General features: G+C 46.6%; 2 protein-coding genes across 4 annotated transcripts in view; one reads left to right on the top strand and one right to left on the bottom strand.

Annotated features, from left to right (window-relative positions):
• LOC115391376 (NAD-dependent protein deacetylase sirtuin-3) overlaps positions 1-6,984 on the top strand; it is a 9,584-nt gene extending 2,600 nt beyond the window's left edge. The window contains exons 2-8 of the mRNA XM_030095606.1: positions 4,529-4,753; positions 4,874-5,074; positions 5,194-5,426; positions 5,528-5,628; positions 5,710-5,871; positions 5,964-6,176; positions 6,376-6,984. Coding sequence (XP_029951466.1) covers positions 4,533-4,753; positions 4,874-5,074; positions 5,194-5,426; positions 5,528-5,628; positions 5,710-5,871; positions 5,964-6,176; positions 6,376-6,525 — 1,281 coding nt within the window. The 5' untranslated portion in view covers positions 4,529-4,532 and the 3' untranslated portion in view covers positions 6,526-6,984. The remainder of the gene's footprint in view (positions 1-4,528; positions 4,754-4,873; positions 5,075-5,193; positions 5,427-5,527; positions 5,629-5,709; positions 5,872-5,963; positions 6,177-6,375) is intronic.
• ric8b (RIC8 guanine nucleotide exchange factor B) lies at positions 6,930-14,757 on the bottom strand. 3 transcript variants are annotated; one of them, XM_030095603.1, is made up of 10 exons: positions 14,585-14,757; positions 14,124-14,171; positions 13,400-14,029; positions 12,519-12,613; positions 11,688-11,838; positions 11,349-11,447; positions 10,705-10,849; positions 10,433-10,577; positions 10,187-10,306; positions 6,930-8,623 (listed from the first exon to the last, which is right to left on the bottom strand). In XM_030095603.1, exons 1-10 carry the CDS (start codon positions 14,666-14,668, stop codon positions 8,515-8,517), a joined length of 1,626 nt encoding a protein of 541 aa, XP_029951463.1. In that variant the 5' UTR covers positions 14,669-14,757; the 3' UTR covers positions 6,930-8,514. The 3 variants fall into 3 exon arrangements, with proteins under 3 accessions (XP_029951463.1, XP_029951465.1, XP_029951464.1); XM_030095605.1 differs by having other exon boundaries at positions 10,454-10,577; XM_030095604.1 differs by having other exon boundaries at positions 11,349-11,444.
• Positions 14,758-16,217: the final 1,460 nt, after the last annotated feature.

Raw genomic sequence — 16,217 nt, 5'->3', positions numbered from 1 at the left:
GAACGCCCGGCACCACTGCCTCAATGTCCAAACCCTGGAATGTTCACTGGCATGACAGTCCATATTTTCCTGTGGAAATCTGTCACCATCTACTTTATGAGTTGCTTCAGATGGTTCTGGTCACAGCAGCCCAAAAAGGAGAGGTTGACATCCCGACACTCCAGCCGTCTTCCTCTCTAATACCTGTCCAGTGTTGGCTGGATCACCAGAGAACTTCTGTTGGTGGTTTCTGTCCGGGTTGCGGCATGCAGGCTTTGAACAAAAACTGATATGAAATGACAGAATCACAATGTTATTGATGAAAATGAAGGGAGCTCCACTGCAGGGTAAGTCGCTACATGGTGTGTGAGGAAGTGTTCCTGTTGTCTCTCTTATGATTGATTTATTGCTGCTGTCTGTTTGGAGTTGCTTTATCAGCACGACTGCTGTTTATAAGGCATCCATTATATTAGGGAAGAAAGTCTTTACATAAATAAAATAATGGTAATTCATTTAATTTTCAGCTCATTTTTACTTAGTTAGGTTTCTGGAAAAAGAAGAAAACATAGTGGATGATCCAGGAAGGCTTTGTGGCTTTTCAGACCTCCTTCATCAATACAGGCAAATTCACTGAAGGTGTAGCAGGACCCATCCAAGATGAGCGTCACTGATGCATCATCTCCAACAGCCTGTGGCTGCCCTGATGCTGTTGCAGTTCAGTTAATTTCTCACTGTTTAAATGTACTTTATGAAAAATCTTTCACATAATGATAGTAGTTTATTGCTGAAGCATTCAGTTTCATTCAGAAACAGCCTGTAAAGGTCCTGCACTGTATCAGATTAGGATAGGAGTTTGACCGTATATGAACTATTCACTTGCTCCAGGTAGCTCAAAGAACAATAATTGAAATGTTGTAGATTATTTTTTAATACAAATTGCTTTTTTTATTTGTAATAACGACAACAATTGTGTCAAATGTGTGTTCACAGCACAAAGTTATTTCTGTTTATGTCTGGTCTGATAGCTGGATGTTATTGACTATTTCTGGAATGAACAGGCATAACTATTTTTGAACTAGAGCTTTGACTGCATGCTGTCAATAGATAATTCCAAACTAGCTTAAACGGTAAAAATGGCAGCTTGTTGATCGATTTCATTGTTTTCAGTTACTGGATGATGGCTTTCTTGTGTAATGACTGATATTGTCCAGCAGGTGGCAGCGTAGCCTCACTGTGACTCTTCTTGTTTGAGTCCATTTGACTCTTGAGGAAGTTTTTTGTTCCTACAAGCATAATTTAAACACAATTGGAACTCATCAAGATAGTCGCCATTGGCCTTGTCTGTTCTCATATAAAGGTAAATGTGACACATTTAGTAATTCAAAATGAATCATTCTTCTTAAAGTAAAACATAATCAAAACAGTTAAGTTATATTTGCTTCTCAATTGCTTGGATTTGTTTAGAACCTTATTTTAGTACCAATCTAGATTTAATATGTTCAGGTTTTGGCAGACTGTCAGACGAAGCAAGTAATATGATGATTTCTTGGATCGTGGCTAACATTTTTGCAGTATCTGGTATTTAATAGACTGAAATATTACTCAATTAACTGGAAATTTAATTAGAAATGTCAGTGAAAAATAGTGACGACTTACAGCCGCACTGTGTGCATGTGACCTTATGTTGTTATAATTTTCAGTGGTTGAGCTGAATGTCAGCAAGTCCAGTGAAAAAGGTAATGGATCCACATTTCAATTTTGGAAGCTCGAACTGAGTTTTCTGCACAAGTTACAGGAAACTAGTACCTCATTTGTTTCTACTTACTCCTTTTAAAATTAGTGGAGCTAAACAATGTGTGAACGGCGACTGTACTGAAACAGGAGGGATCTGACACTCTGGCGGGACTATTTTGGCCCGCCGGCCCTATGTTTGACACCTCTGTTTTAAGCACCGGTCTCTGAAAGGACGACCTGAATTCATCGTGAGGCTTGATTAGTTTTTAATTCAGTACTGGTGGGTCTGTGGAGGAGTAGCAGGACATGAAGTCATTACTTGGCCATACAGCCGCTGGGTAAATGTAGCTTTTCCACCACCCACCTTCCTCCCTGTGTGAGCAAACAATATCCCAACACAAATTGTGACTCGCTGCTTTGTGTCAATGGAGGACCCAACAAAGATGCTACACAGAGTGATATGTCATTAGTGAGCAGGTGGGGAGGGAGAACACTGAGCGACCCCTCTCCAGCTAAGTAATGAAGGGGTTTCCATGGCGACCAGGCGGCCGGTTGTCCAGGCCGGGGAGGAGGAGGAGGAGGAGGAGGAGGGGAGGGGGGGGGGGGGGGGGGGGGGGGGGGGATGTCCTCGACTCTGCTGTAAGTGGAGGGTTAAATGCAGGGGGCTGCAGGGGGAAAAGCCCCTCATTAAACTTAACCCAGTCTCCTTTAAGACTCGGCTGAGCCGTCGGTTTTTGAACCGCTCAGACTGAAGTTTAACTCCGGCGACGTCAGAGTGGACGTCCAGGATGGAAACTGACGCTGGAGCAGCTGTGACGTTGTTACGCACTGGACTATTGTTATTTAAAAATTAAATATTGGCTTGTATCATACCTGAACCAATGATATTCATTACATTTCCAAAATTACTACAACTACTGATTTAAAAAAAAATAGTCGCTGCTTCTCATGACCAGTGTGCACTTTAAAAGCTTTTTGCCCACTTCTCTTTGTTGTCATTTGATGTCTGCCATCAGCCTAAAGCTTCTTCCCAGGATTATCAATCAGGCCGGGTGGTTTGTAGTGATCGCTGGAGCATCACCTCACTTGTGGGACATCCCTAATTAATTAGATAACTGTAACACTCACATGAGCAGCCACACTCCTGGTGGTCCGCCACGGGGACACCCCGGGCGCAGACATTTGACTCAGAAGAGCTGCGAGAACAAGCAGTGTTGAAAGGCAAAGCAAAAAAAAAAAGGGGGGGGGGGGGGGGGGGGGGCTCTCAAATCCTGTTAAAGCCTTTTGTCATTTATACGGGGATTTATTTGTCATTAAAGAATAATAACATCTGTGGCACATTTAGGCCGTCATCAGGCAGAAGGGGAAACGCTTAAAACACCGGATCACAGCAGTTTTATCACGTTATGAAGTCCTCCCGGTTTATTCTCAGGACTTTTCCTGCAACTTTTCAACCCGAGATTGCACCGTCAGTAGGCGATGATCATGTGTGCCATCTGTGTGAGACCTTAATAACCGGGCTGCTGATTTATTGTCTGTACTCAGCAGTGTCTTTTCGAGGAGTCCAGACAAAAGCAAAGACTCTCGGCCTCCTGCTGCTTTTAATAGCTCTTCAGGGATGTGCAGGGGAGGAAAAAAAAAAAACTGCAGTAATGTGGGGGCTTCTGCCTCTAAGGAGGCAGAGTAAAAGAAGATTGAGTGCCCAAAATAAAAGTTGAGCAAAGGCGAGATTAGAAATGGTTGTTGAAGAAGAGTGTATTTAAAAAGCCTGAGTTCTCATGGGTTTTACCTTGAGTGGCGCCTGACTTTCTAATAAATATTTATATTGGTGTGGGAGAAAAAAGCTTTAAAAATACGGTCAGGTCAGTCACTTTACGCATGACGAGTGACGTTTTGGCACTGCGCTGCTGCTCTGACAGCCTGCAGAGATGCGTCTCGGCCTTCCTCGTCCCCTCCGGAGGGCGATAAGGCGCCTCTGGAGAAAAGCCCCTCTTATCTCCCCGCTGCCCTCTGAGGCCGTCTTGTTTTATAGGTTGTAGCTCTTTTGTCTCGTTGTTCGCCGCCTCTAACTGATCACTGCTCATGGAAGTTGTTTGAAGGCCTAGAATAGCTTTAGAAGAGAAGCCCCCCCCTTCCTCCTCCTCCTCCTCCTCCTCCTCCTCCTGCTCCCTCTCTCCTCTTTATTGAATCCCGCCTCCGTATCATTTATCTCTGCTGCACCCCCCCCCCCCCCCCCCCTCATCCTACCCACCTCCCCGTATTTCTCAGTTTGTGGGGCCGTTAGGGGGCATCCTCTTTTCTCTCCCAGCTGGGTTTGTTGACACACAGTCAATCTAGGGTTCTCTTTCACCTCTGCCGCCCCTCTCTCTCTCTCCTCCACTCTCGCTCCCCTCCTCTCAGCCCTGCCTGAACAGTAAAGCTGCCACAGCTGTGGACTGTATTAGCATAGCTGCTGAGGAGTGGACGGGGAGGGAGGGAGGGGGGGGGGGGGGGGGGTCGCCTAAATATATTGCAGCCATTACCTTTTGTTTAACAGTTGACAGTTTTAAACCGTCGTGGCCTCTCTCTGTGCACAGAGGCTGAGGAGAAAAGGATGGCCCGATGATTTCGTTGTAAAAGCTTTTTAAATGGAGGCAGAGCAAATGACAACAAAAACTCTCAAAACAAGTCCATATCTAATTAGGGGGCTTTGAAAAGCAAATGAATTGAAAATAACCTAAACATGCCTTCAATCTGGCTGTTTCCTCTTTGAAGAAACTCCTGTTTGAGACTATGTCTCTCTTACATTTCACTGTTTTTGTTTTGTTGCTCTCAGCAGGATGAGCAGGTCCCGGTCCAGCTGTGATAAAAAAGCCCCCCAGGCCGGGGTCACCAGGCTGACCCGCAGCTCCACATCCCAGGCGAGACACGGCAGCCCCGCAGAGCCCCGGGACTCCGGGCCCGGTCCGTACGGAAAGCAGCGCAGGAAGCAGCCGGACTCGGCTCTGGCCCAGGATCTGAGCCAGATGAGTGTGAGCGGACAAAACAGCTTATGTACCAGGTGACGAGATGGAAGATTAATATTCAGATATTAATATAATATAGTGTTGGAATCTGTTGTTCTTGCCACTTTCTTGCTGCTGCTTGTATCTTATGCATGTATTTGTGTTTTCTCCTGCAGTGAAGGAAGGACGGGCAGCCCGGTGGGTCAGACCTCGGGGTTCGTTCCTGATCAGAAGGGCTCATCTACGTTTCCCGTGAAGCTCCCGTCCCGGGGCGGCCTCGCCTCCGTGGCTCGGCTGGTGAAGCTCGGCCGCTGTAAGAACGTGGTGGTGGTGGCCGGAGCGGGGATCAGCACGGCCAGCGGAATCCCAGACTTCAGGTTGGTGTCGTTCAGCTTCATTTCTCCCTCCCTGTTTTCAGTGCGGTGATATTTGAGAGAAATGCCCGAAAAACATCCAAAATGAATATGCTCACATGTCTGCACCTCTGTATTCCCAGGACTCCAGGAACTGGTCTTTACGCCAACTTGGAGAAGTACAACATCCCGTACCCAGAGGCCATTTTCAACATCGACTACTTCTCCAACGACCCGCAGCCCTTCTTCTCTCTGGCCAAGGCTCTGTATCCCGGAGGCCACCGCCCCAACTACATCCACTACTTCATCCGCGTGCTCCACCACAAAGGACTGCTGCTCCGCATGTACACACAGAACATTGATGGACTGGAGAAAGGTTAGACACCCCTCAATCAAAAAAAAAAAAAAAAAACTGATGTGGAAATACATATATATCTTGAAAAAATAAATTGTTGTAATTCTTCATGTTATTTGCAGTTTGTGGCATCCCGGATGACAAACTTGTTGAGGCTCACGGTAGTTTTGAGACCGCTTCCTGTCACCTGTGCTACACCTCATACCCCGCCGAAGAGGCCAAGGTCCGGCCGGCTCCGTCTGCTCCTCACATGGTCGTTTCCCACAATGCCACAGTGATTATATCAAACACACGTGTCTGACAGGTCGCCATAATGAACGACAGCGTCCCCATCTGCACCTTCTGTGCCGCGACCGTCAAACCCGACGTGGTGTTCTTTGGAGAGGACCTTCCTCAGAAGTATTTCCTCAGCAACGAAGACTTCCCTAAAGCCGATCTGCTCATCATCATGGGCACGTCGCTGAAGGCAGGCAATACTCCACCGTTTTAAACATATTCAGATGTTTGTACCGTGTGCAAATGTTGTTTTTTTCTCTCTTCTCCCCCACATGATTTCAGATTGAACCATTTGCCAGTCTGGTGAACACGGTGCGCTCCACTGTTCCACGTCTCCTCCTGAACCGGCACGCGGTGGGTCCCTTTGAAAAGGTCCCGCTGCGGAGAGGAGATCACATGGAGCTGGGCGACCTGGAGGTCACGGTCCGGAGGTTTGCTGAAATGCTCGGCTGGCACAGCGAGATCGAAGAGCTGATGAAGACTCAGGAATCGCTGGTGGGTTTTGTTTCACAGCCCCTCCGGCTCAGTAAATAGACCGACCGCGCACATTTATAAACGTATTATTACCCACAGCTGTCATGCAAGTTATAAGGAATCACCTGCAGTTCAGTACCCAAAAACATTTTCCTACATTTTTAAACTGAAATCTGGTGAACCACACTTTTTTTTTTTTTTTTTTTCCTAATGTTCGCAGAGCGTCCCTTCCTCGCAGAGCGGACAGAGGTCGAGGTCCAGACCAGGAGCTCAGAGAGCGGCGAGCAGCGGCAGCGAGGAGACGGACTCGGAGACCGACAGCAAAAGCTCTGCGCCGCCAAGCCCGAACAACTTGATGCTGCATTATTAGCGGCGTGGGACAAGTTGGCGAACGCTCCTCTTCTGGAACTGTTCGGTAAACTCTGCACATCTATTATCGGTTCAGCATCTAAAAGATGTTTGTTTTTGTTCAACAGTTCAGGGCAGCATCCGTCGAGAACCTCTGTAAGAATGTTTGTCTTGTCAGTCACAACTGAATGTTTTATATGGGCACAGCACTGTATTTTAACCAGTATTTAATAAAGACGTCACTTTCAGCGCTCCTCTTTTCGTCTGCGGGTTCAAAAGAAGACAAGCGGTTTAACTCTCCAGTTTATTAACTCTCAGTGGAAGCCTCACAACATAAAATAACTGCGGTGATATTTACATGAACAGTGTGCAAAAAAGAACAGTTTCAGAGCAGCCTCTCCTCAGATGGAGAGAAGTGGTCACCATGCAGGATGTAAAAAAAAAAAAAAAAAAAAAAAAAAAAAAGCTAAATAGATGAGTTGAGAAACACAAATAATGTCCACTGAATGTCGTCAGTATAAAAGGTTTGTGAATCCCCTGAATGTCTTGTTGGTCTGAGTGTTGCAGCTGCTTCTGTTTGTCACTTATCTCTGATTAAAAAAAAACAGCAGACATGTTTTTTTTAGGATTCATTCAGTGACTTTCCATCAGAGCAAGATGTTTGGTTTGGAGCCAAACTTTTCAAGTTGTGACCAACTGTGACGCGAAATGAAACTTCTCCAACAAAAAAAAAGACATTTTCTTCAGTTTACAAATAGAAAGTTTTATACAAAATCAGCGTAACTTTTAAAAACCTGGAAAAAAAAAACATGCAAATTTGGCAAAAAGTAATGATTACAAAACAATCAGTGTTGACACATTTCATTATCGAGTGTCTAAAACGGACACAATCAGTTTACGATCATCCAACACAGGAAAACTGTTGCATCTACTTAATGTTTTAAATAAAGAAAAAAAAAATCAGCTTTTGTGAGAATCAGTAAGCCAACAAGCCCTGAATTCAGAAAGTCTTCTTGGTACATATTTTTGTGCAACATTCAGGATAAAACTACAGAACCAGACGCAGAGACGGTGAACTGCATCTTTAAACTACCACAAAGATCCTGCCTCGGTTTTAAGTACACGCCGCTCCTGACGCCTCATGATTTTAAAGGTATGCTTATTTGTGTGAATATTATTTATTTAGCAAAAACAAAACAAAAAAGAAAATAAGCACGAGTGAAGGAATGATTATTCGGACCCAGTTATACTTTAACCGATTCGGTGTGAGGAAACAATCCAGCAGATATTCAACGATCGCCTCTACATTCTCAACTCGTGGAGCGATAAACCTAAAGAAGGATCGCCGAGGCCTCCAGTGCGTCACGGCTCCTCGGCAGTCTTTCCCGCCACACATCACGTCCACCTCCACGTTGGTGAACGGCTTTACGGCCCCTCGGGTCTCCTGTGAAATGCCCAGCTGTGTCTCACTTCAGGACTGGAGCGATGAGACGATTCGACGGACGTGAAGATTCAAGTGGTTTCAACTGCTGTCAGTCTCCCGAACGCCGCCGCATGCTGGTCAGCTGAGCTGTCACCGATTCATGTGATACTGATCAGACTATGAGTTGGCAGTTAAGTGGTCATCAGGGAATATCACAGGAAATCAGGTATCGGCGACAGCGGCTCATCATCACGGCCAGACTTTCAAACAAATTAATGCAACTACAAGGTGAGAGAATAAAGTTAAAATGCCAATTTTCAAACCAACATGTTTGTCAGACGATGAAAATTGATCCGCTATTTATTAGCTAATGACTGATGTACATGTTTACTTAGTTTGACTTTTGCTTTAAGCTTGACTGGGATCGTTATCTATCAACAGTCAGTCCAGCGTCTCACTGAAGCGCAGACTCAAACCTTCCTGAATGCGTCAGAGACCCAGCTTCTGAAATGAGACACAGCCTCAGATGTGTTGTGGAGGGTCCAGCGAGCCGAGGCTGGGAGAACGTGGCCCGGAAGGTGCCGCGGGTTAGTCCGACTCCGACCCCGAGTTGTACTCGGATCGTTCGCGGAGGGTGTCTTCCAGCGGCGCCAACGTCCCGTCCGGCCTGACGCCCATGGGCCGGATCACGTTCTGCCTGTGGACACAAAAAAAAAAAAAAAAAATGGAGAGAGAGCGGTTACACGACAAAGCTGAAGAAGGTCTTCTTAGCGGTAAACAAAATATGCGGACAAAACTCGACTCGGGACCTTTGTATCTGAAAGAGGGCTTTCACTTGTGTGCGTTTACTCTTGAGGACCCTCACCCAACAAACCCCCGCCACCCCCCACCTGCTGCTTTTCATGGACACTCGGGCCTGTCTGGCCATCCTCTCTCCACCCCTCCTTCCCTGTGGCAGTTTAATTACAGGATCAGTGCTCAGACTAATCTCCTCAAAGCCACGGCTGCCCCTTCACCCTAATCCAATTATACCTGCACTGAGTCACCGCTGCTTCCCGGATGATTCATCTGAGAATTATCCATCAAACATTTTAAAAAGGACCCATTTACATTTTATTTGACAGATTCAAACACAAATGGTCGAGTAATTCCCGCTGATGGCAGGAATTAAACGTAATTTGTCGGGGAAACACTATGGGTCAAGTTCTTTTGAGAACGAGGGAAAAGCCGAGCGTCAACATTTCAGCACCTCTGCAGTGAGGCTGCCTCGGTCCGCATCCTCGCATATGTCAGGTCAGAGCAGGTAAAACGAAAGAACAAACACAAACATGTAACAAAATTCTCTCCTAATTAGAGCGAGGCTCCTCTGGCAGGTGTAAAGGTGAGGGGGGAGGGGGGCAGAATATGTGCTAATTGGAGGAGCGGTTCGCCAGGCAGAGGGGGACATTCCTGCCCAGCTCTGACCCATCTCCTTAGAGGAAGCACCTCTCTGTCATCTCCACGTCTCTCTCACTGAGGACGGGAAGAAAGACGGAGGAGCCTCCGAAAGGAATCTTCCTCCTCTGGGCGCACGTGCCTCATTACGGCTCAACGCGCTCTCCGGCCCAACAATGACTTTCTCTCGTCCGCGCGTTTTATTCGCCCGTCCTCGTCCACGTTCCACCCAAATTGCTTTGTCTGGCCGAGCCTCTGTCTCAGCCGATGACCGGCTCCTCAAACGCGAGAAGAATAAAGTCGAGGCGTGTTATTAAAAAGCTGAATGCGGCACATAAAGGGGGCCGAAACCAACAAGTCCGCCGCGCGCCAATTAGGTGATAATTAACGGAGCAGAGGTAACGACGCGGCGGCGGCGTGCCGCCGGCTCCCATTTACTCCGGCTGAATGCTGCGGCGTGCAGGAAGCCCGGGCCTAATTGAAGCCGCGTCCAACTGCAAGGGATTCTTCCTATGATGAGCCGGTTGGCAGGCAGCGAGCGTGCTGTTACCTTTGTGCAAACTAACATTAGCCTCCGCTCGCTAAGAAAAGGTCAACAGGAACACAGCTGGAGGATGCACTGAATTAAATATGAATAATTTGAAGCAGGTGAAGCAACAGAAAAGTTCATCCTGCCAGCCAAACCTTGATAAAAGTTCATTACATTGTCAGAAAGTACTGTGGCTTCAATTTGTTGATGTGAAAATGACTCTGGTAGCGCATGGTAACGTCAGCCTAACAGCCGCTGCCGCTCCGCCGATCCTTTTCTGATTGATGGAAAAGTTACCTCGACAGCTTGTCGAACATATTGACGAGTTTCTGGGCTTCGTACTCCTTCTGCTCCTCGGTCATCTCCTCGATGGGGTTCGGCATGGGCTCCTCCACGTGACCGGTGATGGGGTTGATGCTGCAGAAACGCAGGAAGACGCTCAACGTTCCAGCTCTGGACCGACTCATTAAAACACAGTTACTCGTTAAACAAGTTAGAAATGACTGCCAGAGCTTCAGTCAGGGATTTGTGTGTAACACTAACAAAGGTTTGGCGGATTTGTACTCCTCTGTGTCTGAATCTTCATCCTCAGAGTACTGAGTCTCTCCTCTTCCTCCTGCCAGAAGTCCTCGAGCCACAAGGAGCCCGGCGGCGTTTCCGTATCCGGTGTACTTCAACAGGTTGTCCACTGAAGGACAAGGAAGTCACACATGAACGTCTGAAGAAAAGCCGAGTTGTGGTCGTTTCTATAAGCAGTCACTACATTCCTTTCCACAAAAACAGACCTGTTCACCAAGCGGGCTGCCGCCACTCACCGCTTTCTTTGCAGAGGACGAAGAGGAACTCCGCGGCCGTCTGCTTCACGCCCATATCAACGTGAGTCATGAGGCGGACCAGCTTGTTTCTGGTGGTGGTGCCAATTTCTGGTCTGATCTTCACATCTTTCAGAGGCGGGAGAACCTGAGAAAACACAGACTTATTATTTCCCTCATAAATAACATGTATGGAGGTGAAAACCTGAGTCGAATGTGAATGTTTGACCTTCAGCTATAAAAACTGATAGACGTAAATGTGGGAGTTATAACACCTGAAAAACTAAAAGGAAACTGTGCTTTCACAAGCAAACTAAGGACTTAACTTTTAGCAAATTCTATTTTTCAATATTGTATTATGCTCTACATTTATTATTTAGCAGTATTTATTGATTCATTCAACTCTGTGCTGTATTGTGTTGGTCTATTGTAAGAATTAGTAATTATTCCTTCTTACTTATTTTAATATGTTCATGAATTTTGACACTGTTGTCTGTGTTTTTTTCATTTTAAAGACAGCACTAACCTCAGTTGTCTCTCAGTTCTAAGACATAATGCAGTCTGGTGATAATATGAACAAAGTGAAAGCACATTAATAAACTCTGGATAATAAAAATCACTCATTTCTGTTTTATTGAGTGTATCACCTGAGCCTTGATATATCTGCGGATCTCTCTGTGGTGTCTGGATCCTTCAGTCAGGAGGCTGAGTACGGGAGTCAAACCCTCTTTGAAGTTGGAGCCCTGCTTGGAAAGACGCACGCAAACCCAAACACACACACTTCACATATTGCACTAAGTATCACACACAGGTCAAACTACTGAAACTGATGATCGTGCAGAAAGAGGCAGCCACTGACGAAGCCCCACGCCGTCCCGAAGCTCCTGTGTTCAGCTCATAATGTTGATCTGCTGTTCTGCAGTTTGTTTTCATATACTGGAACACACTGATGTTGAGTTTTCACCATCGTAACAAACCAGCGTTACCTTGTCAATTCTTTTCTCCATGAAGTCTATTAGCACCTGGACAGCATCCATGTTTTTCCCGCCGTAGCTCTCTTGTCCTCCCTGGACCGGCACGTCGATCAGCACGTCCAGGCAGGACACAGGCAGGTTGTTGAGCAGATTGACGGCGTGGCTGAAACGGCCCGGCGAAACAGATTCAAACCGTGTTTCTCTGGGAGATGTCAGCAGTTTCTGCCAGTGCTTCTCTGATATCTGCACGTTTCTTTTTAAAGTTATTTTTATTCCACTGATAAATGGAAGAGAGGCTATCTCAGGCTTAATAAAGCAAGTTGAGTAACCTCTGAGAAGCCAGCCTGAGTTTTCACTCCAGTTACACTCCAGTAAATGAAAATGACTGACATTTTCTTTTACACATTGCATCAATCTACCTTTCTAACCAACGCTTTCCTTTGTGGACCCTTCCTTTTTTTTCTGCCAAACAACAGCGATGTGTGTCAGTGGGTCAATCTCCCATGGCCCGCTCATCCACCAGCCCGACCGCTCAATAGCTTCATCACTCACTTTTACACGACACCGTTTAAATTTCAGGCCACGGCCACAAATTCTTGGCATTCTTGCATTAAATTACCATAAGAAGACGCGGCCGTGAGAATTAAGAGCGTGAAGACATCCGACAGGGCACCGAGAACCCGTCAGAAAGGTTTCCCCAAGCAGATCAGAGCAGGATGTATTCTCAAAACACAAAAGCATCATGGGAGTCAACCAAAATTTGTTTTTTTTTGCACCTTTTCCCAGATTGAAGCCTCCAGAAACAGACTAATATAAGAAGAGTGTTGAGGAACAAGTTCCCACCTGTGTGCTTCTTCTGTTTTCTCCTCCGTCTCAGTCTTCAACATCAGCAGGTGACGCAGGAGGCCGACGATCAGCCGGAACTGGTGGTCATCCTCCTGTCACACGCAAATACACTGTTACTTTTGTGGTACAGCGCAGCAGTAGGACCTGAGGCTGGAGGAAACAGACTGAACAATACACTATATCAACACTGTATCAGCATCAAAATCTAATCTAAAAAGATGATGACAGCCTGGGGTGAAGCCTGAGGTGGAGGACTTTAGATATCTAAGGAGAGGAGGAGAGAGTAGGGCTGCACAATATCAGTGAACACAGTACAAATACTGCAACTTGTGTTACAAATACTTTTATTTTTTAAGTTAACTATAGAGAATACAATATATCCTGATATTATCGTATCGCGACCAAAGTGTTGTGATGCATATCATATTGTGAGGTCCTTGCCAATACACACTCCTTCTGCTGATCATTTTTTTTATATTGCTTAATAATTCTTCTTTCATCTATAAAGTTTGAATTTGCAGCCCAGAAACGCAAAGCGCATGGAAATATCATTTATCTCAGCTGAATCATTATGCATGTGCTGTTGTGATTGAATAAAACAAAATCATTTTTTTTGGTACATTGTGCAGCCCCAGAGGGGACGAACCTCAGGCTAAACACTAACAGAAGCATCCCTACAACTTACACCATGTTGGAGGTGGCCTTTGCAGCAACGGCACAACGAAAAGAAGAGCGGAGCAGTTTTGTAAGTGTTCCACTCAGACAGATGAAATGAGTTCACACCCCGAGTGTCATCCTTACAGCAGACCAAGTGGTTGATGACAGATATAATTTGAGGATCAGACGGGGCGTTTCGTGACGTACACGCTCTGACTCACCTCACCGCCGGCTTCGGACAGCGTCAGGTTGAACAGGGCTTTGAGCGCCTCCATCGCCCGCTCATTGTCCTCCGCTGGCATGGGCAGCGCCTGTGGGTCCGGACGGGCGGCCTCATAGGGGCCGACCCAACGCACGTCCAGGGTGTGCTCCAGCACCTCCGTCAGCAGTCTGACGGCGTGCCACTCTCTCCGCAGGACGCCCCTCACGTCAGGCCGGAGGGCGGACAGCAGGAAGAGCAGGCGCAGCGTGAACAGGCCCACCTCGTGGCGCCACGTGCGGGCGGTGCGCAGGCTGACGCACAGACCGTGGGCCAGCCGCACGTCCACGCTGACCTTCTGGGCCGCGGGGCTGTTGTACACCACGTTGCACAGGCACTTCAAGGCCTCCACCACCACCCTCTCCTCCTCCTCTGACTGTGTCTGTTCCTGAAAGCTTCTCTGGTTGTCTCCATCCTCCTCGCCGGTCTGCAGCCTCGCCATCCGTCCCAGGATGAGCATGCCCTCCCTGGTGGCCACGGGGGCCAGGACGCGCTTGTCTCTGGACAGGATGCGGAGCGTCTCCAGGCATGTCTTCTGACAGCTGGCCTGCACCTGCCTCCCCAGGACCGTCAGCACCTGCTGGCACAGCTTCTGAAAGGAACCAGAGTGTAGAGATCCAGGGATTATAACCCAGGAGGAGTGTGTAGGTCATGTGTGAGCAGCCTGGTGATGAGGAGGGACTCACACTCCGCAGGGCTTCTTCCTTCTGCTCAAAAGTGAAGGTATGGATGTTCTGCAACAGAGAGGATGCTCACCGTCAACATCAGAGCACTGACAAACCAACACACACCTTTACACATATACACTCGCTCTTTGTTTTCACAGCGCCTCAGAGTTGCAATAAAGTTTATATCATTTTGAATGAATAGAGCAGAAGCGGTGGGGAATAAGCAGTGGAGCATTAGCATGACCAGCTCCACAGCAGAGGCTTCAACAACGATACAGCGGCCCAGTCGGTCTCATTCACACACATGAAGATATGTGTAACACCACAGTGCCAGACGACATCACCCAGCCGCGATCTGAGCTCCTTCCCGGCTCTTACAGTCGTCCAGTTCACGCAAAGCTCGGCGTGTAGCCTGCTAGCTAACGTTAGCATGGCCGGTTTGTTTTGGTTGAGGAAAAGCGAGCGAAGCGGCGGCTCACCTCCCGATTAAACCTCCGCAGCAGCGCCTCCGTCTCCTCCTCGTCTGCGGTGTCGAGCTGCGTCAAGATGTTATTCAAATCCATGGCGGGTGTCTGCGGGGACCGGGTGTTCGGGGTCAGACCTGGTGGGTTTCTGCTGGGGAGTGTGGTGCTGCTAGCTTGCTAAGCTAGCTGGTCGGCGTGAGTGTGTGAGACAGTCTGCAGCTGTCAACAGGGACACTCCCCTGACTGTCTCCATCACACACACACACACACACACACACACACACACACACACACACACACACACACACACACACACACACACACACACACACACACACACACACACACACGGGTCATCATAAAGTATATATTACAATATAATATAATTATAATGTAATACATGCATAAAAAGACACAATTGTATGCCACAAATTCTGGTTCTGAATAATTACTCAGCTCAGTTCAAATATATTAAAATAGAGCAATTTGCAAAACACCCATCCCATTTCACATACAATGAGGAAGTTGATGGTGGGAAGGGGAAAAAAAAATCAATTTTAAGGCTCAGAGGAGAAAGATTTCTGGGGTTAAGTGGTCAGGAAGAGGGCAATTGAGAGAAGCGAGAAAGAGGACAACAAGCAAACAAACAAGTTTGCATCAGACAGCAGCGGTGGACTGAGGCTTTGTCGTGAGTGGGGAGTGTTTGGAAGAGTGAGTTGGTGACCAGGGTGGGAGGGGTCGGCCTGCATCTAAATGGACACTTGACAGGATAAATTCCAAACAGGAAATGCCTCATTAATCTAAATTATTCAAATGTCTGATAATATGAGACAAGACACCAATCAAATTTGATTTGTAACTGAACCACATTTCTACATTTGTGAAATAATTATAAAACACAATAAATGTATGTTGATAGATGTCTGTATTTCCTTTTAAAAGCTTCATTTGATTAATCAGGGTCCATGGCTGTATCTCTATCATGTCACATTGCACTAACATGGTTCCTTGTTTCAGGATCATGACATAATTTAGAACTTTCCTGACCAGGGAGTTGGCAACAATGTAGCAGTTTGAAATGACGTCATCATCTAATTTGACCTAGATATGCAAATGAGCAGCCATTGTGTATCAGTTTTAAAGTAACATTGTTTTTTACTAGGAATGTAATCTAAATATTATTTCTCATTACGCACTTTGATTTAAATTATTATGACATCGTATGCAGTACGTTGAACACAACTCACCATTCAATTCAGCTTTATTTGTATAGTGCCAAGTACAAGAGAGTAATTTCTAGGCACTTTTACAGATAAAACCCCAACAGTTCAATATGAGCAAGCATGAGCGACTGTGGAAAGGAGGGACGAAACCTTCCTTTTGAAGGAAGTGGGTGGGGACTACAGGAGAGCGAAGAGAGCACAGACTAGAAGAGAGACAGAGGTTCTCTGATGTATGCAGGCTGACAGACAAGAGAGGCTCAGTTTAGCTTTTAAACACCAGCTGGAGAGTGTTTAAAGAGTTACTGAGTTTTTGGTATTAGACAGTCATAATAATCCAGTCTAGAAGTAACAAATGCATGTATTGTTTTCTCTGCACCACTCTGCACAGCACCAGCACAGTGCACACGGCCACAAAATGATTCAGA

Source organism: Salarias fasciatus, chromosome 7, assembly GCF_902148845.1.
Source record: "Salarias fasciatus chromosome 7, fSalaFa1.1, whole genome shotgun sequence".
Taxonomy (NCBI): domain Eukaryota; kingdom Metazoa; phylum Chordata; class Actinopteri; order Blenniiformes; family Blenniidae; genus Salarias; species Salarias fasciatus.
The sequence above is the reverse complement of the archived record's forward strand: the minus strand, read 5'-3'. Positions and strand labels throughout refer to the sequence as shown.

Coding starts and splice junctions, on each gene's coding strand:
- ric8b (XM_030095603.1), bottom strand. CDS start 14,668: ATGGATTTGAATAACATCTTGACGCAGCTCGACACCGCAGACGAGGAG. Junction 12,614..13,399: donor TGTCCGAAGCCGGCGGTGAG/GTGAGTCAGAGC, acceptor TGCGTGTGACAG/GAGGATGACCACCAGTTCCG. Junction 8,624..10,186: donor ATGTTCGACAAGCTGTCGAG/GTAACTTTTCCA, acceptor TTGTGTCCACAG/GCAGAACGTGATCCGGCCCA.